General features: G+C 33.8%; 2 protein-coding genes across 5 annotated transcripts in view; one reads left to right on the top strand and one right to left on the bottom strand.

The window, feature by feature from the left end:
• The window catches only part of LOC133197203 (neurobeachin-like), a 121782-nt gene that overhangs the window by 39615 nt on the left and 54550 nt on the right, over nucleotides 1-27617 (bottom strand). The window lies entirely within an intron of this gene.
• Nucleotides 3329-4812, top strand: LOC133197202 (protein mab-21-like 2). Its single transcript, XM_061333109.1, has one exon. The coding sequence runs from the start codon at nucleotides 3637-3639 to the stop codon at nucleotides 4741-4743; it is 1107 nt and encodes a 368-aa protein (XP_061189093.1). The 5' UTR covers nucleotides 3329-3636; the 3' UTR covers nucleotides 4744-4812.

Raw genomic sequence — 27617 nt, 5'->3', positions numbered from 1 at the left:
CTGAGAGCCATGTCTGTCAAATCTTATAGTAATCAGATCACATAAACAGCTATTTAACCTCGAACAGTAGTTCAGTGGTAGCGAAATAGCAAGGGTCCAAACATATAAAAACACCAGAAACTTTGTTTCATCAAATGTCTCTAAATTTATTAAAATCAATGTTCTTTAACGCATGAAACAAGGTTGTTTCCATAAACACATTCAGTAAAGCCACACAATACATTACCTGCAGTCAAAGATAAATTTTGTTTAAAGTAAAATGCTCCCAACTTATAACAAAAAAGTATATAACGTCATATTGTACATGTAAATCTGTTTGGCAATCTAGTACCATCAAAGACTAACCCCGGCTATTCCCCTACATTAACAATAGAGGGAAGACTGCCAATTGTACTCACACAGAATAAGTTTCATGGTCAATTAAGCTACACCACCAGAAGGAATGCGAACAGTATTGTTTGTGTTTCTGTTTGTTTCTGATTACGCAGATAAATGTTTCACATGTGATAAAAATTATTCCTCTATGAAAGAGCGGTTCACTCAGATTCCAGCACTAAATCCTATAGTCTTAGTTTACATACAGACAATCAGATTAGTTTATTTAATAATCGATAAATAATGAAGGTTGTTGCACCGCTTTATCGATTATGCAAACCGGCCTCTCTTAATTCACTCATTTTTTCGATTAAAACACAATGAAACACGCTAATAAATGAAAACGTATAAATGATGGAAGACAAATTGGTTACTTTCACTGGCGGTCGGACATGAAAGGGCTTTGTGTTCCATCGGGCTAATGAAACGCAAAAATCTATTTTCCAGTAGTTGAGCACAAAATGAAGTACCCGAAACACGCACTATGCCAAAACTCTTGGGAAGTTATATATATTGCTTGATATGTCCTAAATAAATAAAAAACAATAATTATTACAAGAACAATTAATATGAATATTTATTTTTAATTTTATTAATTACGGTTGCAGCATTTGTACGAAGTAAGGTCCTTTAAAAAATAATCAACATTTTCAGATCCTTCTTGTCGGCAATGAAATATGCCAAAAACTCACCGGAAACAGAAAAGAGCATATTTTCAAAGTCGGTAAGTGCCTATGGCTGTTCATTTACCGGATGAGAGGGGAACAGACGACCCTTAATGAATTAGACGGAGTGGCGGTCAGAGGTGACGTCATTTCTGACAATCTACTGGATGTCGTCTGCTGACCTCGGACCGCCAAAGTAAAAGAAAAAGGGCTTCACAGAAAGTAAAAAAAATATTGCAATGTTAACTCGATTTAACTCTGGTTTAGCTTGTGTAATTTTTATATAGTCATACCCAGACAAGGAAAAATTGAATATGCCAGGTATGAAAATTCCAAAACATATCCAGTGTCGTTGAAAGATGGAATTTTTGACGACAGAAAAAAGTGTATCATTAAAGGAAACCTGATGCAATCGGGTTGTGCGACAGGTGATGGGTTTATATGGGCACTGTGCATTATATTACCTAATGAATGTATCGAATAGACATCACTTGTTCCGACTGCAGAGGTGTTGGTGATGAATGGGTGAAATAAGACAAAGAAACTCGTCTCCAAGAAAAAAATGTGTAAAATATCTACTGCCTGACAAGGAAATTGTGACGTATAGTTGCGAAAAGTTCCACGTGCTAGCAAGCCAGATATCCTGCCTTCTCAAAAGGTTCTGGGAATATTTGTAAGAATAATCAAATTAGGTACCAGAGACTAGGACACACGATATATTTTTCAGTCCCCCGGAGACCGGGCTGATCCGTTCTTGTGATTATTTATAATCATTAAGCTGCTCTTTCATCCATCAGTCCGTCTGAGGCAGAAAAATGCCAATATTCCGGGCTAAGGCACGCGGGTAATGATACCCACAGTGGAGGGATGAGCTTGCCATCAGGGAACGACCGTCCTCCTGTAAATGCACGTCTTTCTGAAGAGCCGGCAGTAGATGTATTTATGTGACCAGCTCTCCTATATCCAACACGAATTTATGAGTCCTTTGAAAGCAAGTTTATTCCGGCCTCACATACAGTCATGTTTTAATCATTTATACAGCACATAATTTCTTACATATAATTTCTTTCACATAAAGTCTTTTGTCTTCTTTATGATTGTCAAAGCACATTTATATATACCAAATCATAGGATTGGTATACATGTGGAACAATTATTGAATCATTTATATATTATTGTGGTTTTTAATGGAATTTTTATTCGTGTTTAAAAAGGCCACGTCTGAAAAAAGTTAATAAATTTTCCTACCTATGTAATTTTATTTTCAGTTTGTTTGAAATGTTTGTTTGACAAAGTCTTGAACATAACTGTATTTTTCTAATGATTTTTTTTTATTAGAAATCTGATGAATTAAGCATGCTACTGAATTCATATTATTATGAATTCAAATAAATATTAATTTATTTTATTATTTTAATAAAGGAAAATTGCAATATAAGTTTTTTTTTGCATAATGAATTTCGTGTACTGTTAAATTTCCATGTGATACATGCTATTATAATGAGATCCATTATTGAAATAAATATAGCTAAAATATCCCAACTTTGAGTTAAACCCAGACTAATAGATAATCAACAATTTTTTTTAATTCTAAGTGAAAATATGAATTGAAATAAAATTGATAAGTCCTTCCTCTTGGAAAAAAATAAAGCATTAGATTTAATGACCAGCCCCAAACAGTCAAAATAAAGTTTTCAAGAACATGAAATGCTAAGTGGGAAATATTAATATTTCTTGCAACATTTCCTCGATCGACTTTGTAGCACTGGCGTCTAAAGGAATACACGGGAAATGCTACTAATTGAGTCAAGATGAGGACAAAATACAACTAGACTAAGTGAAATAACAAAGTCTTCTATTTCATTCAAACAACAACAAAAAGAACTTCCCTAATTTGTTCAATTTATGAAAAGAATTTTTATTAAGTAGAAGAAGCATATATTGTTGTTACACACAAAAAGGCAGAGAAAAGCGATGAGAGAGAAGATGCTAGTTTATCAGAACCCCGCTAGGATTATTTGCCCGTTGAACGATGCATGGCTAATATCCAGTGCTCAACGCTGCGGGTGTCTACGGCTAATCATCCGCTTGATGAACAGATAGAGGGGGCGGGGCTAGGTAGAAAACAACAAATGGCTAACAGCAGGGTTTAATTAGGTGGGCGGCCGTATTCAGGTGAAAATCTGCATAAGGTATTCTCTGTTCTGCGATTGGTGCAGAATTAATGACAAGTTGATTTTTCAATTACCAGCAAATTGATAGTCAGCTACAGAACATTTGTATACGCATGACGTAGTGTAGTATGACTGTATATCAGCTCCATCCAAGCATACACCGTGGCTAATAAATACAAAAAAATATTTTCACAATCATAACACAGACAATAAAGAGAGCGAGTTCATCTTCCGCTGTGTCGCTAAGCATGCAACTGGAAAAGTGAAAGTAACGTGACTCGCACGTTTTGTTGCCCCTCATCTCTCGCACGAAGGACTAACGTAAAGTGCAATAATTATTAATTAAATGAATTGACTCGTGATTCAAGTGAAAACAATTTTGAGGATTTTCTGTGAAATTTATTAAAGACAAAAATACGAGTATGCTTCTGGAAGGGAGTTCTCCGGACATGTTAGCGGCCCAGTCCAAGATTTTATTCCAATTAAATAAGTACTATAACGAACGGGTACAAACCCGTCAAGGAAACACGATAAAGACTATACGTGAAGTATGTAAAGTAGTGCAGGATGTCCTCAAAGAAGTTGAGGTTCAGGAACCTAGGTTTATCAGCTCTCTCAATGAAGTGAATGGACGCTTTGAGGGTTTAGAAATAGTTTCTCCAACAGAATTTGAAGTTGTCTTATACCTGAACCAAATGGGAGTGTTCAACTTCGTGGACGATGGATCAATTCCGGGTTGTGCTGTACTTAAACTTAGTGACGGTCGGAAAAGGTCAATGTCGTTATGGGTGGAATTCATAACTGCATCCGGATACCTCTCCGCCAGGAAAATCAGATCGCGATTCCAGACCCTGGTGGCACAAGCTGTGGACAAATGTAGCTATAGAGACACTGTAAAAATGGTAGCAGACACAACAGAAGTCAAACTTAGAATCAAAGAAAGGTATGTGGTGCAAATTATTCCAGCCTTTCGATGCGCAGGAATTTGGTGCCGTTCTGCCGCTCACTGGCCGGTTCCACATCTCCAATGGCCAAACCCCAACCTCGTGGCTGAGGTGAAAACCGAGGGGTTTGATCTACTGTCCAGGGAAAGTATATACATGAAAGACAAACAGAGTGCTGCGGAGGGAGACGCTTGGGTACTGACGTTCAAGTACGCTGAGGACCGGCTATTGTACGGCGGTTGTCGACGGCGGTGTTTGAGCATTCTTAAAACTTTGAGGGAACGTCATTTAGACCTTCCCGGGAACCCAATCACAAACTATCACTTCAAAACCCTGCTTCTGTATGAATGTGAGAAGCACCCAAGGGAAATGGAGTGGGATGACACTTCTCTAGGAGACCGACTTAACGGAATTCTTCTCCAGACCATTTCCTGCCTACAAAATCGCCGGTGTCCGCATTATTTCTTGCCTAACGTGGACTTGTTTAAGGGCAAAGCCCCATCTTCTATGGACAATGCTGCCAAACAAGTGTGGAGAATTCTCCGCGAACTGTTAACCAACCCCAAGAGTTTGGAAAAACTCTGACAAAGTTATTTCGTGTTTGTTGTGATGTCCAGTTGTTTTTGTGTCGATTAAATATTTAAAAATAGTTAACCACTTTTATTGCTTCTAAATGGAATAGTTTTGCTAATAATTATTATACTTTTGATCAAATATTAGGTAAGATTTTTGGGATGTAAACAAGCTGCAAACCTTTAGTATGTTTCAAACAGATGTTTTGTTTACAAGATCAAGTCACTCTGAAATGACGAATGTTCAGCACTAAGAGGGCTTCTTTGGGTCAGCGATTGTTAATTGTGCAACCATGACAGTTGAAAGGGAATTATAATTTATCCGTGATATTTGGAGGATTATTGCTTGTACTTTGGATAAGCAGTTTCGGCAAGAGGCACGACCACCAGATACCTGAAGTGTGCCTTGGGTAAGTTGGTTTGGAGAATGTAATGCTTGGGGCATCCCGCTAACATTCCCGTATCGTGACTCTGAAGCGGTCAGAGATGACCAACTGAAATTATCTATGTGACGGGTCATCCTACAATGTCACAAAATTAACTGTTCAAGAGTTTAATTGTACTTCCATGTAAAAGATTTTGTTTTTAATTTTACAACTCTGTGTTAATGAGTTAAGATGTCAAGTGCAATAAAAATTTAGACATTTCAGATAAATATTTCTGCATTATAAATAGCAATAATTTGAATATTTGAGTTTCTTCACATAATTACGTTTATGCAAGTGACTAATGTGCTTGTAATTTACATATTACGTGGAAAAATAGGATATTTTTCATTCTGTCACCATGACAATTGATAAAGAAAGTCAAATTTCGGAACACATATACAATTTATCTTACACGGGCACTGTTGAGACAAAATCCCATAAACAAGAAATTCCTCTTCATTTTAAAATGCACAAGAAAATTTACAATCAAGCAGTGGAATAAGAAAATATTTATTTAAGAAATGTGTCTTTTTTTTTAATTCTTTGAGTGCAGGGATCCTGTTTTTTCTCACACGTCAGACCGACAGTCCGCTAAAATGCCACTTGTTTTTAAGCATTTCCTCGTCATAATAAGCCCTTCTCCATCATCACTCGACAAAACATTCAATATTTTGACTTCTGGTAAAATCTGCCACTTATGAAATTCACACATGCCGAGAGAGTTGTCAATCAAAAAAAGAAATGTGGGTTTTCACAATGTAGACGTTTTACCATTGAAATTAAAAAATATATATGATTTAATAGTACAAGAAATCATGTTCTTCAGGAAAAAATATTACTTCAATCTGCAAAAATATTATTCTTACGATATTAAGGGTTTTTAAGGATTTTTTTTAAAACCATCACAAAGAGTAGATATCAAAACAATTACCACGACGAAGCATTCGCATTTTTAATTACGTATGGAATAGTCTAAGTTTCACAAATAAAAAGCATTCTTTTTTTAAGTTCGAATTTTTAAAAAAAAATAAATAAATTTCCACGTTTTTCCATCACATCTCCCTCCTCTTTGGTCAATCTATAATCACCATGTACAACCGTTTGCTAGAAATCAAATAAACCATAATAATTAGTAAAAGGGCTTTACTTTCAAAAATTTTCCAATGTCTGATATGAAAATTTTTTCCTATGTTTATTCTATATTCCAAGTAGATAATGATCTGTCTCTCAAGATTTAAGGTGATAATCGATTGTAACATGAATATACATACATGATCTTTATACAAATTGAGGGATTACGTTCTGAATATTCATGACTTGTTGATCGAGGACGCGATAAATCCTCCAACAATTTTAAAGACTTCCCGTCTGCATTGATACCTTATAAAAACACCAAATAAACTCTGCTTTCATCCACTGTACAAAAAATTCCAATAGAATCCTGGATTTCTTTGACTGAATTTTTTTAATTATAATTTTTGAGCAGAAAATCAAATTTATTTATTTATTTATTTATTTATTGAATCATGTTAAATATTTTTCCACGGAGAAATAAAAACTGCATGTGAGTGGAGAAAAATTTTAAACCTGAAGAAAAATTAAAAAACAAATTATAAATAAAAAATTGAATCGTTGAAATTGAGTCAGAGTTGGAAAGAAGTGATTTTGGTATATGACAAATGTTACACAGAGGATATGAAAAAAAACCTATGATGGAACAAATTTCCTCAATGTTACATATATAAGATGATGAATTTGAGAGGAAAAGAAGTCCGTCTTACAAGATATTGCATCGAGGAATTGCGACAAGTACCAAGATGTACCAAGACTCACTGTCTGAAGTACAGGAAACATGGTCAACAATTATAGCATCTGTCGGGCGCGGGGTCACGGAGGTCAAATCTAAATATACCACTCTAAATGGTGTGTAAAAAATTTTTTTTCATGTATACATCTTTTAAAAAACACAAAATACAGAAATAGGTTAAAATGCCTTAAACTGAATGTAAAATGCCTTTGTGACAACGAACGACAAAACGTCAGAGGTAGCAGCCATGGCGAGCTAGAACACCCTACAGGGTGACAATGGATGTACCCGTACACAGCTGTATAAGTTTTTTGATTTATGGATCCGTAATCTCTCATTTTTATCTTTAAATGCTGAAAACTTGGCAATAAAAAGAATATAAAAGTGAAATAATTAACCGTCACTTTACCATGAAATCATACACTCCAACAATCTTCTGCCTTATCATATAACAACCAAGTTGGCCCCAAAAAACACCACACCGCACTTTCGCTGGGGCATCCTATTAAAAAAGCTCGGGGGCTTTTAATTTTCGAGCTATTGCTTGAAATACAAGTATATAGAAACACTCCACGGATTCGATACAAACAATACAAAGGGAGGGTTCTAAAAATTTTGGATCTTTAATTTGGAGGTAATTTGGGAGACTTAAATGGACAAAAAACATCAACGATCATATTACAACTGTAACTCTAAAATAAATTTCTAAATCGGCCAAAAATTCAAATGAAATGCTTTATTCATGTTTAGTATAATGTGCAAAATATTTACAAACCCAGTCAAATGATCGAGATGAACAAATGTTATAGAGATTGATCAAGATGAAAAATATTATAGAGACAAACTGAATTCTTTCTTCTTTTGAATTATTTACAGCTTCTTAAATAAAAGTACTAATAAACCATAAACAGGTAATTATGTATATATATATTTTTTTATATAACTCTTCATACAGAAGTTATTCTTGAAGACACATATTTAAGATCGGCCATTTTCTGAATTTCGAATATAGAAATTTTATGTATGTACATGCAAAAAAGGATATGATGAATAGGACATAATCTGTCAAAGGGAGATAATAATGACCTCACAACTTTTGTATAAAGAATTCAATTTCTCTTAATTCACACCTTTGCCCTGCTTGAATAACTCGATTCAAAGAATGCATATACTTGGTTATTTTTGTCTACTCACCCTACCCAAGAAGCATCGGTTTTAATTCCAAGACACAGAAAATATATTTAAAAAATTGATTAAAAAAAATCAAATCTTTTTTATGTTTGAAAGCAACAAAACAGAAACATAAAAAATGTTAAAATGAGGCTTTATTTCAAAATGATTTTTCCCCAGTGGTGCCGACAATCGTCATGCAGTGCCAGTCCGTGACAGGATGAATATTTATCATCAAATTAACATAAAAATCTCTACATGGCCTTTTGCTCACCTTGTTTTATTATTTTTCCTGATGCACTCATAAAATTTGTTTTGTATTTTTTTATATAGACAAAACTAAGTTACTTATTCTGCTCAATAAGTTTTATCTTCAAATTTGGAGGGGAAAAAAATCAAAAGTCAAAAGTTTTTTTTTCTCTCTTCACCAAGGATACTGAAACATGATGATGAAAACTGAAGGTGGACAGCTATGAAAATTCCTGTATTTCAAACTTTTGACGGAGAAAAAAACGGGAATAGGTAGAATAAATAGAGAAATCGTAAGACGTATTTTTAGACGCGAAAACCGCAAGACTTACGCCAAAATCGCAAGGGTTGGCAGCTCTGATTGTGTCATACGAATTTAAAAATCTAATACACACACCGAATCCTAGTCCAAAGAAATAAAAAATACAATGCACAATGCGAGTTACATAAATGTTATATAATCAAGATGAGTTTAAGAATAAACCCTTTAATTTTCTTAAGTTACTAACCATTACTAGGCTTCAAAAAATGTATTTATCTGTATATGCATTCGGTCATTTTATGAATACAATACAAATATTTCATTTATCCACGTCTCCCTTAAAATAGAAATAGAAATAAAATTCCTCAAGAAATGGTACGGACTGATTGACAACCAATATAAGTATTCTAACTATGGATTCTTGCAATTTTTAAAATTGCCCATCCATTTTTAAAATTGTCCTGAATTTGTGAACAATGAAAAAGATATAAACGTGAATACATCATACAGTGAATATGCAAATTAATCAGTGTTTATTCATCACTTCGTTGTTCACGCTAAAAACGACATTAAATCAAACGCTATCGTGCAGCTTTATCACACGGTGATAAATTTGACAGAAACAAGTTCTTCTAAGCGGTCTTTGACATGGTTTAATGAATACTAATATAGGGATAAAAATAACATCACAAATACTAGCATTTAAAACATAAACTCAAACAGAATCTTTAATTTGTTCCTTTTGCAAAACCAGCATCTTTCTTCCTCTTCTCTCGATCGAAAACAAACAAATCGAAGTAAAGGAATTTCCGTTTGAAACGCAAGCCAAGACGCACGTGTATTTAATTCAACAATATGAAAGCAATGTATCTAGTTCACTCACAAGGAAAAAAACATCTTCAAAATGTCTTATTTTTATGTCTCCTTTCCTTACATTTTCACCTTGTGTTGAAAAATAGAAGCTTGATAGAGCTCCGTATCGCCGCGCTCGAGACTTGAGCATCTGGAGGGGATGAACGAGATCTTGTCAATCTGGCATAAAATTGTTACCACACCTGGCGGAATGCAAAAAAAACACTGTGGAATCAAGCAGAAGCTCTTTTAATTACGAGTATTATTTCTACATTTTATTATATTTCCTGTGTTTTTGCTTAAAGAAATTGTACTCACCTACTGCAATTCATTACAGTCGAAATGTTAGTTTTGCTTCGTAGATCAATTAAAAAAAAAATCTAAACCAGAGTAGCTGACTCTGGTATCACTAAGCATTTTATTCACTAGATTATTATAAATATCATATAATAATTTATAAAGATAAGTCAGTTAAAAGTTACATTTTTGTTATTCATATTTTCTTTAAAAGAAACAATTCGATATTATTTTGGCAAGATGCTTTAATATTTCAGTATTTTTCCAAGCTTCTAAGCCAATAATTTTATCCATATTAATGAATTTCGATTTGAAAATAAGTTAAATATGTATGGTGGCATTATTAATGTCCGTAAACGATTCTTTTAAAAGGTCTTCTCCATAATAGAAACTTAAAAAATCTATTTAAAAACATTGTAAGATACTTGTATACAATGTTGTCTTACTTGGGTCACTCTAGTCGAATTGATAGAGGTGTGTTTTACTTATAACACCCATGACCAGAACACTTTTTTCAATGACCATGCAATGACCATGCATAAAAGACAAAACAAAAAACAAAAAACAAAAACAAAAAACAAATAAAAAAAAAACAACAAAAAAAACAACAACAAAAAACTTAAGAAATATTTAGCTATACTCAATCTGCAGTGTTCAACATGCTGCTAATTTTTATAAATGAAGTAATAAATATGTCATTATATTTCGTTAAGTGTTAAGGAAGCTTGGCCATGGCAAATAAAATGAAATTTACTTATTTAAAATCTTCCGAAAACATAAAACTTTTTTCTGAAGATACATGTGTAAAAATTTCGTGTTTAAAATAGACACTTCATATACACTGCAAGAGTAGAAATTTGTTAAAGTGTATCATAACATTTAATGATCATTTAATTTATTTAATTGTATTCATCTTTGCTAAATTGACCTTTCGAAATTAACAAGAAACTAGACAAAGGGTCAAATGATGAATTCGGAAACATCTCAACGTGCAAGTATTGCATACAGTCAGTGCAGAGTAATTCCAGAGGAAAACATGCAATTCTTGATCAATCCGACCATTACTTGCATTCATTGATCGACAAAATGAACCTTAAGGCCAAACACGATACAGTTCTGCATAATAAAGGGATTTTGAGAATTCCAAACAATCAACAGATTAAAGAAGATTATGGCATCGCACAAAATATTGGTATATGATTTTGGGATTAACCTGCTGGGAACAAATAAAATAAAACCTATAAAATAATGATGATGTCTGTTCAGTATTTTTTTCAAATATCATGCAAAAGTCTCTTTCGTCATTATTATTTTTAATTTATTTATTCATTTGGGTACCGATTTATGTAAAATAATTAAAAAAAAAAGAAAGATTTTTTTATCATTACTTTTGATACAACAAGCATAGTGTCATAAATTCTGTGAATTAACATGATCATTTCTTTACTAACAATTTATTCTTATGGTAATTTGTTTTCTTTTCTATCAGCAAATTGGCTCTCCAATTGTAAGGAGTTATAACAACACATTTTCCCATTTAAAGAATGAATTGCCCGATGATTAAAATAAACTTGTTTTTTAAGTTTTTCATAAGACAAAAATTCAATGCAAGACAAATGAAAAACCAAAATATTTTGCATGGTATATCATAATTTTTGCATATTTTTTTTTAATGTTTCCAAGAAGCTTTACAAGAATAAATTGAATGTACTTTTCACAGAAAGCCGTCGATTTCATCTTAACATATACATGTAACTTTGAGATTCATGTTAATTAATGACCTTGAAATGAATACTAATTACAATGCATAAGAAAAAAATGCCATTCATCAAAGTTTGTAATGAATAACCCTCTTCAATATTCATGAAAGTAGAGCTTTAAAAGGTTGATGAATATTAAAATCTGTCAAAAAAGTAAAAATTATGTCCCTGAACATCAACTTAACCATGTCGTCATATTTATCATCCTCTCGATAATATACTTCGACATTTTAGCGGTTTTGAGTGACTTTAATGTGCAAGAACAAAGACAAATACTTTCTAAAGACGACAAATACAAAAAAAGATGCATCTGTCGACTTGTTCCGTCCGCCTATTTTGCATGCGTCTAAATTTTTTGGTTTTATAAGATTTCACTTGATGATGGTATTTTTTTTTTTTTTTTTTTTTGCTTAAAAAAGGGGAGACATTGAATACTAATTTCTTTCCATATATTCCCTTGACCAAAGATCTGGTGCTAAGAATCAAGATGCATAAAAGAAACCAAATACATGTAGCGAAAATCAACTGCCGGTAGAGTATTGTGTCTACTGATGCTAGCGCAGCTTTTGTTAATCATAGCTTAAGTAGAATCAACGTATTCTAAGTGAACTAATTAAGACGTAATCCATTTGTGCATATTTCACTAAGTAGCATCACTGCCTTGCTGATACTTTGCTTCAGCACTAGATTAGGTCTAGGACGAACGAGATCGCACTCAATGCATGTCACTTTACGGGATCCTATGGCGCCATGACAATTCTACAGATTCACAAGGTCTTTTTACGTGATAGTAAAAAAGAAAACATTTTCTCCAACAATGCACAATTATCATACAGCCCGTGCAAGAACACTTCATAATGTTATCTGCCACAGTTGTAATGGATAGACACCAGGGATGAACTTTAGGAAGCGAATAAAATCAGAATGACAGACACAGAAAATATCAGGTTTATCATCTGGAATGAGGATTTTTTTTCTTTGGTTGTGATTTTTAACAGGTGTTTTTTGTCCGTCTTCCAATGAGTAAGGGTGCTCTGATGGTTTTAAGAAAGAAATAGAACTTTATGAAATAATGTATTTTATAACAGAGTGGCATCATATTGTTCCCTACTTTGAGGAAGCTGGAAATTATTATTTAATTTATGAGCTATATACAAATACGATAAAAGGACTGGTAAGAGGGCGACTTGTATTATATGCTTTCAAGGTCAAAATTTAATCATAGTGACCTTTGCCAAATTTGTCTTTTATAGATCGTGATAGGTAAGGATATAAAGTCTATTACCATACTAGTACAAGATCTGATTATGTAGAATGAGATCAATATAGCAATTATATTACAAAGATAACATTTAAGGCCAAGGTCACATTATCACCCATCATTCTTTCATACTTAGAAGAGAGAAATGCAGATAATTTGAATACTGGTATGTGAACTACTGGGTTAGTGTTTGTTTCCATGGAAATACTAATATCATAGGTTGGTATACTTACTTAAGAACTGCAGTTTCGAGATCAAAGGTAAACGCTACTAGAATCAAGATGTGTTTAAATTGTGAAACACCGATGCCTTCGTATGACAGCTCAAATCCAAGGTTAAAGTTTCTCAAATGTAAATCGAACTCCAAGATCAAGGTCAAGAGGTCAGACATGTTGGTACCCAAAAAAAGGTCATGTCACAAGGAATATACATGTGAAATATGAAAGCCCTTGACCAACCATTCAAAAAGTAAGATAAAGTTTAAGTTTTAAAAAGGTATGCCAAACAGTCAAACGTCAAGGTCAAGGTCATGAGGTCAAAAATATTGATACCCCAAAAAAGGTCTTGTTACAAGGAAAACACTTGTAAAATATGACAGCCTTTGCTCCAGGATTTCAAAAGTTATGACCTCGAGTGTTTAAGTTTTTCAAAAGTAGGTCAAACTCCAAGGTCAAAGTCAAAAGGTCAAATTGGAACCCAAGAGAAGGTTTTGTCACAAAGAATGTACATGAAATATGAATGCCCTAGCACCAACAATTAAAAAATTATAGCAAGGTTAAAGTTTTTAAAAAAGTATTTCAAAGTCGGTGGTCAACTAACAAGGTCAAGAATTTGGTACCAAGAGGTCTTGTCACAAGAAATTCACATGTGACGTATGAACGTCCTAGCACAAACCATTCAGAAAATAAGGTCCAGGTTTTTTTTTCAAAAGTAGGTCATATTCCAAGGTCAAGGTCAAAAGGTCTAAATGTTGGTACTCAAAGGAAGGTCTTATCACAAGAAATACACGTGTGAAATATGAAAGCCCTAACTACGTTCAAACGTTCAAAAGTTATGGCCTAGGTTGAAATTTTTCAAAAGTAGGTCAAACTCCAGGATCAAAATGTCATATATGTTGGTACCCAAGGGAATGTCTTATCACAAGAAATGCAATGTGAAATATGAAAGCACTAGCACTGACGGTTTAAAAAATATGGCCAATGTTAAAGTTTGGTAAAATTTTGTAAAAGTGGGTCAAAATCCAAGGTCAAGAAGTCAAATTTGTTGGTACTCAAAGAAAGATCTTATCACTAGAAATTTATATGTGAAATTTGAAAGCCCTAACTACGACCAAACGAAAGTGTGCAAGGCTAAAGTTTTTGCGGACAAACAGACAGACAGACCAAAAACTATATGCCCCCGAATCTTCGATACAGGGGCAAAAGAAAATACATGTACATGTATTAGCAATTCCCTCATGTGTAATATCTATCACTAGGTTTGAGAAATCAGTTTATTCAAATGTAGTAAAATATTCTAATATATTATTTATGCAGCTTATCATATTAAAAACAGATGTTAGAAAGGTACATAACTTCAATATTTTGTTGTTACAGCACTTAACTGGAATGATCTTTTGCTATGGATAAAACGAAAAGCCATATTCTATCGATGACTTACTTCCAGAATCAAAAAGCAAAAAACAACGGAGCTTGAAGCATCGTCTGTTGTGAAATATCGTATAATATTTCTACCTCCGCGAGTCTCTGTACTTATTTAGAAGCAATTACTGACAATCTTTGTCTGAACCTTATGCAGACCTCCAAGTGGACTGCTATCTGGGACATCCCACTCCCCGAAGCCATCCACATAAAACTGAACAGGATCAAAACCCGAAGATAACAATCGACAGTGTACACATCGTCACGCCGGCGACGTTATTAATGCTAACGAAATTGATTTCCATTCTACCTCTTTCGAGCAACCTTTTAAATCCAAAATAGATTTTATCTGATAGTCGTATCATATCAAATCGTTATTAATTGTTTATTGACGAAATGAACATCATATCCACCCCCTGTCAATTACGCAAAGAAACAAGAGAAATCCCCTTCTCTGATCTCAACGGGTATTGCACACTCAGTGGTATATTCAAGGGGAGGGTAGACAATCGGTGAGAGGACAGACATGATAAAATGGTACATTTAAACTGTAATATGATATTAAGTGAACCTTGCAGCAATATCTGAACTATATCTTTTGTGTAACACAAATTTAAGTGAGCCTTTATTCTAGAAAATGTATGAAAACTATATGCTTTAAAAATTGTATGATAAACAAAGAAATCAATCCCCATAAACTACGGATATCTTCTCAATGCATAATTTTTAAAATCAGATTTCTGTCCAAATACTATTCAATGGCTCAAAACAACAAAATCCTTTTTGTATATTTTTTTCTGATTTAATGCACCAGATATCGTAAGTTAAGACATCCACTGCCATATGTATTTGTTATGGAAAAATCCACCTAAATAAAGAAGATGGGCGAACAAGGAGAGCAAAATGCCTATAGTGCGACAAACATGAAGGCGACAAATTGAATCTCAATTATAACAAAATTTTCTTTGATATTTCATCTAACATTAAAGTATACTTTATGTAAAATCTTCAAAATTTGCAAAAATCTCACAAAGATTGAAATTATTTGCCTATAAAATAGCATACACACACAAAAGAGGGCAAAATAGACCATTTTTTCACACTATAACACAAATTTTCGATATGATCAGGTCTTCGCTCCATTTTTTAAAAAAAAGTTTATCCTCAAAGTTTGCGTAAAAATATACATTTTTTGTTCACAAAAACTTAGAGGAAAGACCCACTACACCTTAAAAATACACTTTTATGACACAACATTCACATCTTCACAGAAATATTTGAAGTCCATTTAGTCAAGGGTCATATCACAAACTTTTTTAAATACCACTATTCATCAGGAGTTGTGTAGTGGTTAGCGTGTTAGTCTCAAAGGAAAATGATATTCAGGATTTTTATTGCTAGGGTTCGAACCCCACGAACACCACATTGTTTTTAATAGATTTATTTTGGCCGAGAAAATTTTTCCTCAGAAAAGTTTTGTTTATTACAGATTTATAAATTTCAATAATGTGAACTTTTCTCTAAAATCAAAATTTACAAATTGAATATGAGTTTTATATATCTGAAGCTATAGGCATTCTGCACGCCTTGTTCACCCATCTCCTTTGAAATTCAAAAAAAAAAAAAAAAAAAAAAAAAAAAAAAAAAAAAAAAAATTAAAACGTTATGAGGAAGACTCTGGGACCTTTATAACCTAGATTCTTTATATCCGTATAAATGAAAAGTTCACTTAGGGGTTCGTAAGAATTTCCCAATAAACAAGATTTCTTTATAAGCCACTTAATTATAATCGAGTTTTACTGTATTGGTCATTTACTGACAATGACACCTACACTTCACCCATATGAGAATTGATTTTTTTTTTTCGATTTATCATTTTATCATTATCATTTTCAAAAAACCGTTCAAACAGAGCCAAAGGTTAAAACTGAAATACATCATTTCCGACAATAGTAGTCAATACTTAGATTTTTATTAGTCCCCTACCGGTGAAACCGGAGGGGACTATAGGTTTCCTCTGAGTCTGTCCATCCGTCTGTTTGTCTGTCCGTCAGTCTGTCCCACTTGGTTTTCCGCAATTTTTTTTCTAAACGCTTGCAGATATTGAGCTGATTTTTAGTATGTGTCTTTACCTTGATGAGTTATAGATCAAGTTTACATTTCGTTCCGCTTCATTGATTTTTGACGGAATTATGGCATTTTCAATTTCTTAACGGGAACCAGATTACACTTGCCGGTAGGAGACTAGTATTGCTAATGCAATACTCTCAGAATGCTTGTTTATCTGTTGAATATACAGGATATTAGGTTTTACCTGTACATATTGGTGCTGCTTTCGCTTACAATATGTAGGGAATGAATAAAATTTCTATTGAAGACAATTTCGGTAAAGTAAGTTTACTATGAAGACACCTACATATTTTGTCGCCAAGAAGTGCAAGTTACTGATAAACCAACACCAAATAATGATACTGTATTGAAACGCTGCATAAATGATATATCATTATGTCTTTCTAAAAAGGAGGTTGTTTGCCTGTCCCGATACATGTCTGTCTGTATATCACCTAGTTCTGTCACTCGAACCCATAATAGGAATAGACTAAATTTAATGCTTTTCCTCACAACCTCAGGGTGAGCAATAGTCTTGACTCATAATTGAAAAGTCAAGTCACAGGGCAATGAGATATTGCCCCGGCCAATATTTGGAACCACTGATCAGAACAAAGTTAAGTTTTTGCCCAGGACTTGAAGGTGTACATTCATTATGATCTTGGACGCAAGGTCAAACGTTAATATCTTTCTAATGACAAAACAAAGGTAAACAATGAAAGAGAATCTCTCATCAGTGTTTCTTATAAATAACAGGAAAAGTCTCATACCAAGTGAACATTCAGTCAGATGCATTGTTACACATAAAAAGGCCTTTCATCAGAAAATACAATATAAATAGATCATTTGCAGCATCTTCAGCAAGGCAGAATGCATCGCTAGATGCATCGTCAATGCAAGATTTGCTCATCTACGATATAAAGTTACTTGAGAAAGACAAAACAAACTTTAATATTTAGAAAATACAGTTTTACGTATGTAGATCACATGCAACATCCGAAGCAAATCGCCGGTTTGCATGCGTCCCTTGACGCATAAAACCATGCACGTTTGGTCCAAGAAAGGTTAAAAAAAAGTTTGCAATGTAATTTAATCAATCATCCATAAAAAGACCAGGGGCAGTCTCCGAACCATACCAAGTTCGCATCCGAATCATATCAAGTTGTGTCCATAGTTTGAACCAGGTAAGGACTTATAGTTAACTATGAAGTGGGCATTCTCAAAAAAAAAATCTGGTTACTCATCCGGAAAATGTAGGTCAGATGAAGCATATCTGAACAAAAACCTGTTGTGTGCATTCCTAGATGCATCTTCATGCAAATCTCATTGAGATTAGACCTGCTTAAAAAGCTTAAACCTTGTAATGCATCCAAAAATATAGGTCAGTTGCAGCAATCCGAACCAGGTTTCTTAATAAACATCCCTAAATGCATCATCCGTGAGTGAAAGTTCGGTCCATTCAGAACGTAAAAATGCTTGGAAATGGATCTACTCTGAATATACTTAAATCTAACCAATTGATTCAGAAAATATATATGTCAAATTCAGCATCCGAAGCATATCTTGAAGTATGCATCTCTAAATGGATCATTCATGCACGTATATATGGTTTATACTATATAGTTACTTGGGAATGAACCTGCTCTAACATCTTTGACCTGATTAATCGTTAAAAAGTATAGGTCAAACGAATAATCCGAACCAAGTTACGGTAGAGTGCATCCCAAGGTGCATCATTCATGAAAGTTACTTGAGAATTGACTTAGTCCAAAAACTTTAGCCGTAAAATTTATGTAAGTTGCAGCATTCGGACCAAATATTGTGAATTCCTGTATGCATCATCGAAAAAAAAATTGGCCTATTGAGGGCTTACAATTAACTGATACTAGATCTGGAAAACTTTGACCTTGAAATTCATACACGATATATAAGAATATAGCATAAGCTCATTTCGACATTGTCAAGATGAGCTAAAAAGATGCATCACGAATTTGATTCGAAGGTATATCAAGGTCTTTTGGCAATAAATTGCTGAAAATATACAACACGTGATGTCAGTAACATTCATTGTCTACTTAAAGATAATCAATCACATAAATGTTTTCAACCATTGCATTCATTCGATATTTTTAATATTTTCAAATTGATCAAGTGGCATTTCGTAAAGATCCTATAATGATTGGTATAATTTGGGAAGGGGGTCCGACTTTGCCAAGATATTCAACAATAGAATGTATGCTTTCAATAATGCCACCCAGACTTTGCATGTAGCATTAAAAATTGCCGTATTCTTTTTTTTTTTAAACATTTTCTGTTAAAATAAAACTAATTATCAAACTACTTGAAAATAGTTAAAATGCGCAATATGGAAATTCTAATATCTGACAAAACATAATTTGGTCGTAAATAAATATCGGTTTTCCCTTTCTATGTGTTTACAATACGGTGTATTCTGTATTTACAACTATAATACGGTATATTCTGTATTTACAACTATAATACCGGTACGGTATATTCTGTGTTTACAACTATAATACGGTATATTCTGTGTTTACAAGTATAATACGGTATATTCTGTTTTGTGCGTTCTTTCCCTTCAATCAGTTCCCCACAAAACACAATCTTACGAGAAGCATCCTTATGTGGTCACATAAGGCAGTAATATGCCATAATAACTCGTCACTCACCAGTAACGAGTGACTGTGTGGTCTGCGCTATATACTGGATCTTCTGTACAGGTATACTACACGACTAGACACCTTAAACAAGTATTTGCTTTAAAAGTATAAACCTCATCAGATGTATATTTGCTTCTTCTTAACCTTTTTTTTCCTAAGAGGAAATGTGAACGATCTCCTTTCATTTAGGTACAAATAATTTTTTCCTAAAAACACTTATAAACGAGTTAACCTTTTTCTAAATGAAAAATAAGGACTACTCGAAGTAAAAATATTCTTACGCATATGCTTTGTACTCCACGTACCTTATACATGTTTTAAAAGTAAATGTATTGAAACATTCTCTTTAGAACATTAAATATGTTGAATGACATCAAAGATTACAGGGACTTGCAAAGCAAACTGTGGTTTGCTGCTTAATATACACGCAAGTGATTACATTGCAGGATGCCTCGGATCGAATCAACTGAACTGTAATCAACCGCAGCCGGTGACCAAATAAAAAACAAAAACAAAAAACAAAAAAACAAAAAAAAATCAAGTGGTCTACATCTAAAATGTTTCCCTTGCTGACAGGAGTCTGCGTGACCGTGACATGTATATATACATCATTTGGGTGACAGTGATTGCTGGTCATCTCTAAATCGTAAATTCACTTGGTATCTCTAAATCGTAAAATTGCCCTTAATATTGCTAAGAGATAGTGCATTTGACATTTTGGAAATACACACTTTATGAAATCTATTATTACCTTTTTAAAAAAAATAATTATTTAGCACAAGTCATATGTAAGATTACTGAAAATACTATAAATCATCTTTTAATTCTGCAAAGCACTTAAAGTGAGTATATAAAGAATATAAGAGACTATTTCGCTGATATACCACTACCAGACCACACAAACTAGTAAATAACTATGATATAAAAGATGGTTATTTCTACTATCGAAGATAGTTGTGGTCACCCATTAAAGTATACTATAAACACAGACAGCCCCGAAATACAAGGGCCGAGTCATCTAGCAGGCGACACAGAGTCGAGAAATGACCACCACGACGTGTAACTATTGCCAGTGCTTGTCCATTTTCGTTGTGACAAATTGACTCCCATCTGTCATATTATTGAAAAATTATGATGTATAAATGTTACAAATGACCAGGCGGACCTCAGTGGCGGACGAGTATAAGTAATGACACTTATGAAGATGGCAATGATGACCAGACATAGGTGGACAGAAATCGGCCGGGGATCTATTTTTATCAACATAGAGGATATCCTTGAATCACTATCCACGTTTCACATCAAGCTCTCTTAGTACGAGCTATGAAACCTGGGTGTCATTTCAGAAATATTAATGAGCATAAAACTTTCCTCGCGTACTAGTATTGTGACTCAAGTGACACTGAGTACTTATAAAATGGGGTAGGGGATGAGTGAATGATCCATTCTAGAAGGATCCAAATTTCATTGAAAAAAATCATAGAGGCAGAGAATAAGCAGAAGGCATTACCTTAGACCAGCGGAAGAGATGGTCGTAAATTCTGTACTGACCACTGACGCCTACACCTGGGTCAAGTCGACGGACCAGCAAGCAAACCCAAGACCCCAGTCGCCAGTACGTAACATTAACTGTCCCTCATGTCAGTCAACCCCTGCAATATAGATAGAAAAACCTGAAACATGCATAAATAGTGTACTTAAAAGCATTCATATTCTGTCAAGAAATAAATGTAAATCATGCATTGAGGTTTCTACTTCGATGTAACAAGGAGACTAACGTACTAATCTAGTCTACTGGTATCTAAACAGTCTTCATTGCTCCCAACCACTTACTACAAAAAAGAGGACCAAGTGAATTGATTCTGACTGTTGGCACACTTAATCTACAGATTATTATTTTTTACATATTCAGGGGTATCTCTATATAACAAACTTCACATTTATTTCCGTATGACAGCAACACAAAACCCTTGGGATGTCTAAACTGCCACGTCTTAAATTGTACTTGTTCAACCAGAATCATGCTTCAATCTGCTGCCGAAGCAGTACAACAGAGCTAAATATTCCTTTATCTCTATAAATACATGAATATTTTCGTAAATCATGAGAACCTGAAGGGAGTAAAAAGTTCTTAAAGCAAAAGTTGAATCCCAAATAACATTGCAGAGGGTCCCCAACATTCCGCCTCAATTAGATGTTCTCATAAATTTACACAGACACTTTATGCCTATGTAATCTTCCAAACTGATGTATACCACAGAGCAAAAAACGTTAATTTTAATCTCAAATTTGATTCTTTTCAAAGTTTTATCACGGAAATAAATCAGCATATTTTTATTTGAGCTGTAGGTGGCCCGGACATATATAATGAGTATTTTCTTTTGAAATGCAAACCCAGCCTCTCTCTCTCTCTCTCAACAGATTTGAGTCATAAAGTATGAAATGTTTTTGCTCGCAGCCTTAAATGACGATGATAAATTATAGAAAATGCATCATTGATACAAAAACGCTGCTACATAGCTGTTTAATGGATATCGTCGATAGCCTCCCGGCGATATCGGACTCGTGTAACTAGGAAAAAGCCCGAATTATTTAAAGAGAGATTGTCACAGCGAAATACCTGCTGCTGATGCGAGCCTGGGGGGATGAAGCTAATTACCGACAGACAGGTGCTTGTGTCATCCACGTAAAAAACAGGTAAAAACGAATGAAAGCTGTCGCAGGCACGGGAAACACACACAATCCAAAACAGCAAAAATTTAGATAGTTTATAACAAGAGGTGAAATATGGTCATCATTTAAGTGTGGCCTATTGTTCTACTGTTAATACTCTTTGTTCCACTGCTATAAATAACAGAAAAGAAAACATATTGAAGATTCAATTATACATTCTCATCGGACTGGCAGTAAAAAACCAAAAGGAGAGCCATTACTTTTCATTGCGTTAATAAAATTCATTTCTTGCAGGAAATAAAATAAATATTGATTCAAGGGGTTGCGCATTCACTTGATAAAGATCGAAAAAATTACAGCAATGGTTTCTGGAAAATTGCTACTTCTCTCGATCCATTCGCTACTTAAATGCAAATTTGCCGCTATCGAAGCGGTGCTGTCGTATTAAGGGTCATTTAAGCGTAGTTAAATAAATTCTAATTACAGTTTGATACAGTGGGATTGAAGATAATTAAGGCTCTGTATCCATTGTAAAGATAATCAAGATAAACACAGCGCACAAAATCGATTGAAGGATGTCCGCTTAGCGACAAAACGTTATTTTACGAAAAGTTTGCTTGGGGATAAAAAAGCGAAGATAAAATTAACAAGTGGAATTCATTTCAAGCTTTTTACTTTTTAGTTGCACATTCTACATTAAGTATGCAAACTCTCTAGGAAGTAATTTAATAATTTAAACATGCAATGGATGTCTGCCTGTTTTAAATATTATAACACTGTAACATCTTAATAAATATCCGAAATCCCAGATGACTGCAGATTATTAATATTTCATACGAAATTCATTAAAATTCAGAAGATTAATGATGATTGTTAATTGTAAAAATTATTCTTCTTTTTTAATCGTGCACAATTCCCCAAGAGAACGGTTCTTTCTGTGAAACGAATGAAGGATCTTAGGTTCTACACGCGATAATTTGGGAATGACGGGTTTTAGATAATTCGCTCGAGAGATCATAATGATGATGGTTCTCAATGCTAATCAAGGACTGAAGAAAACCTATACGTTATTCCGACAAAACAAGACAGTTAATTCTAGTTTGAAGTTTGGTACATCGCAATGCTATTACCAAGCTCATAAATGCTAAATTTTGGCACGCGATTTTCCGGTAAAGATTTCCTTCGTCAGATCGGGGGGCCGAATGGTTTCCCGCGCTAAGCGGATCTGGCTTGCTTCATGGTGTCAGTGATAATCAACCTAATTATTTTAATTACAAAATAATAATAAATATGCAGCGAAATGATGAATTTCTAGACTATAGCTGGGGTTTTAGACCTATCACAGACGTAGCAAAACATATAGATCATCCGGAGAATTATGCGCTGTTGATGTTCGACTCTCTCTTCTAAGTAGGGGTTCTTCTTTCTTGACGGCACCAAAATTTTGAGAGAAAGCAGACAAGAGTCGCAGGAAACTTCTCATAATCAGAAAGCTACATGATTTCTTTTGTTTTTGGTTGATTATCGCTTCATCTGTACGTTCCACTCCAAGCTCTCTTCATTTTTTTGTTAGTGTGGCTCACGTTGACCTTGTCTACCCATAACTTTGAACTTGATTCTATGACTACCAATCAAAAGCGCCTTCTAACTAGTGATATTATTTCGAACCTGCTTCATCAACTAGGGATTTCAATGAGATTTCCGTAAAAATAATTAATAAGACACATGAATCGCATAAATCTTTCTTCAAAATCTAATTCAGTACGACATCTAAATGTTTCAAGACAGAGGATAAATTTGATTGGCAGAATTTAGTGTATCTTCTTTATCGGACTCTCCATCATAATTATTGGGGGATTTCGTGTCAGTCACGGAAAGGGATCTCTGCTGTTCATTTTCTAAGGGATTTGGAAGATAATTGGCTCCACTTCTCTAAAACACGCTCGTCATTAACTGTATAGATGATATATCCCGGATTTCTAAATGCAAGTCAACCAATGACCGCAAATTCCGAAAATTTTTGACTGTCGCAAACAGCTTGGAAGTGGCCTTTTATCTCTAAGGTCAAGATTTATCACAATTACAACGACTGATGCAGCGATATATCCATGTATAATTCAGGAAATAATAGTATCATTATTTAAAAAAAAAAAATTCCACCCAAACATATAATGAAAATACTTTCTATTTTGTTCAGAACTCTGAAAAGCTTATTTAGTATACTTTCAGATAACTATAATGCCAATATGTAAATACCGTTTTGAAATTCAATCCAAAGTCTGACACAAAAGGCTTGGTGCCCCGTATCTCTTAAAAAGCGCCTCCTAGTCTTATAGCACTGTCTCTCACTTGGCAATGTCGGACCCACTATGTAGATATGATATGTGTGCTTGTCTGTGTTGATAAATAAAGGTTATGTGGTAACCCGTGTAGGTTATTTAAAATATCAGTAACCAGCTTAAAATCGTTCTCAATCTACAAGATTAATGAGCTAAATTCCAGCTCAGAAGTCGAATGTTCCTTAAAAGTTTATCTTAATACGATTCGCCGACATCTCCGACATTAATTTTGATAAAAATTAATTATTCAATAATGAAAAAAAGATTAAATTGAATACCAAAGCCTGCCAAGACGTAGCATTTTTGTAAGAAGAGGTGTCAACTCGCAGAAGTAATTCAGAGCTGATTATAAAACCTTGTAGTTGTTGATGGAAACCTATTCGGAGGGGAGATTTATGGGGGGATGTCTGAAGTTATGAATGAACCTGCACTTGGAGTAATTATCTCCTCTTCTGACAAGAGGGGCCCTTTAGCATCACTTGTCGACGGGAGCCGCTGAGCCTTCTTTTGTACGGAGAGTGATCTTGGCAGGAAGTCTATTGCTTGACTCCACTGTCTATCAAAAATTAAACTTTTCAATGTGTTTTGTCATTTTTTAAGTCGAGTTGCGCATTTTTTAGCTTAAGCGTTTTTGGGGTATATATATTGGTATAGGATTATCACGTCCTTCGGTAGTGAGTTCAGTTAAGTAAAAGGCCGTTTTCCTCTGTTTTATTGTTTTTGAATTCAACAAAAAATGTAATTAAATAATTCAAAATTTTAATTGGCATATTGTTGGCTTTCATTCTTATTTCCAAAAAGCCCTCATCCACACATTCTCTTTCTACAGTCAACAAGGGATCCGAACGTGGATCCTAAAAATTGTACTTAACAAAAGACAAAAGATGTTTTTTAGAAAATAAATGACAAACTTTGTGTCAAAAACTCGCCAACAGTCAATGAAAATAATTGTTAACTCTAAATTCTTTACCACAGAAGCAACGTTTTAAAGTTTGTTTTGAACAAAGACAGAAAGATATAAACGATAATTTCTGCCACAAACTTCAGATTCTGTGTACGTTCATTGCTGTGAATCATTTGCAATTTTTGTGAGATTTCGTATCAGTTACGCCGTAAAAATGGCAAAATTCTGTAAAATTTGGAGCAAACATACGTGAATGTCAGCTGTGTAAGGACAATTAAATAAAAAGGCTGATGATTCGAGGGAGGAAAGAAATCTGTTGTGACTTGCATCTACACAAGTTAAACCGAAATGATAAGTTACCGCAAACGTGCAGACATTCAGCAATTCTACTAAATAAATCGTTAACCTTTCCTATCCCATTTTGTGATTATCAGACTTAAACATCCTATACATTCTGTTTCTTAAAAATAAAATTCAGAAAAATATATCAAGACCGAATATATATATGCAGAAAGCAAAACTGATAGGTTATTTTCAACGTCAAGCATTTAAGAGTAACTCCTAAATAGATGCTGTTCAAGTTTACTGTCTCATATAATACATTCCTCGCATTAGTAAATTTATAGAAAAATCACAACACTAAACCAATTTCTTTTTCTGTTTTTCAAAAAAAAAAAAAAAAAAAAAAAAAAAAAGAAAACAAACAAACAAATAAAAACACCAGATTCAAAATTTCTCCATCTTTTAAAACATATTTTAATGAAAACAATCGATAGGATCGATATCTGAATACGTTCTTTCATCCTGATAATTTTTTTTTAACTATTTGACTTTCGTAAATTTGTGAAAAGGTGACAAAATGCTTTTGTTTAACGCTGGGGATTGACCCAAAGTAAGACATTTATGATGTCTAAATCAAGTCTAAATACTAAAAGATTGTTTTGAGCATTAATCACAGGAACACCAAGGATTGTCAATAGTAATGCATTCACATACATTACAGACTAAGCAGTTAAGCTTTAATTCATATTTTCGCTATATATCGTTTAACAAATAAAAATAAGACGCTTTTGAAGCACTGGTATACTTATAACTATATGGACAGAATTGAAATTTTTTCTCTGTTTCCGTGTCTAATGAATTCCATTTCTTGACAATCTGACCCATTATAGACTTCTAACCTGCCTTTTATAATCGATAGTTGAGCTTTATCAGGTATTATATTTTGATATGTTTTCTTTTTTCTTAGAAACCGTTTCTCGTAAATACTTCGGTACATCACAAATATTAATTCTAACCATTATTAGTCATTCTTGCTAGGTAGCGCCGATTCATCGAAGATAGCCATCCTGGTTTGAAATAAGTGAATCTCTCGATACCAGTATTGGAAGTCAAGTTACTAGTACTACCCTAGCGGCAGTTAATTGTGTTTTTTCGAGTTTGTCTACAAAGATAGAGCAGCCTTTCCAAACAACCGAAGCGTATTCGAGTATGGTTCTAATAAATGTTGCTTACACACTAAATATAATGTTTGGTTAAATTAATCGACATTTTTCATGACAAAAAAATGCATTTTTGTTTTTATGCCATATTTTCAAAAACAAAATATGTCAAAAACAAATTAAAAGGACCTAGAGTCGGACCTTGAGGCACACCTGAACATACCAAAACTTGAGAAAAGATAGTTAACTATACAATATTAAGAAATTTTTCCAAAATTCTCAGTAGGAAATACTTTTTCGTAGGACTTGAAATATATTTCTAATTGAAATTTTGGGGCACTGCGCCGTCCTCTTACACTAAACAATGAAGTATTTTATTTAAAAAGGGTTCATCTGTGTAATTACTCAATGTTTGTCTATGTATGCATTTTTAGTTATTGTTGGTTTAATCTATGTACAATGTTTCATTAATTTATGACACCGCGTTTTATAAAACTATGCTATTCTACGAAACTTTGGGACAACCCTCGAACATATATTGTCTTTGAGGTTGAATAAAAGCAAATCTTTATACAAAACTTTTTGTGATCTATTACTCAACTTACCCATTGTAAAATAACGTAAGATATACCATACGTTTGTAATTTGAAAAGTAGGCCATTATCAAGGAGGTAAGAAAAACGTATGACGAGATTGTACGGTACTTTGATAAGATTCTAGAAGTAGGCTGTGGAATGATCGGGTAAAAAATTGCTTGGTACCTAATAAAATTTTACTAACACAACTTAGCAGCGATACATACTTTTTCATGGAACTTCAAAAAAAAAAAAGTAAAAGTATATAACCAATTTTAATAAGCCATGCTGTGTTACATACTAGTATATGCTCAGGCACGTAGTATCAGGGGAGGATGTGGGGAGGAGGGGACTGGCTCCCCACTTTTTCCGATCATAATGCGTTACTGTTAATTTTATATCAAAATGTTCATTGAAAGACTGCCCCACCCCCACTTTTTG

The sequence above is a fragment of the Saccostrea echinata genome, unplaced genomic scaffold (genome assembly GCF_033153115.1).
Source record: "Saccostrea echinata isolate AGI-Se365-2 ecotype Australia unplaced genomic scaffold, CSIRO_AGI_Sech_v1 ptg000030l, whole genome shotgun sequence".
In the NCBI taxonomy this organism is placed as follows: domain Eukaryota; kingdom Metazoa; phylum Mollusca; class Bivalvia; order Ostreida; family Ostreidae; genus Saccostrea; species Saccostrea echinata.
The sequence above is the reverse complement of the archived record's forward strand: the minus strand, read 5'-3'. Positions and strand labels throughout refer to the sequence as shown.

What these genes read in the sequence shown, in the direction of transcription:
- LOC133197202 (XM_061333109.1), top strand. Translation starts at nt 3,637, where the DNA reads ATGCTTCTGGAAGGGAGTTCTCCGGACATGTTAGCGGCCCAGTCCAAG.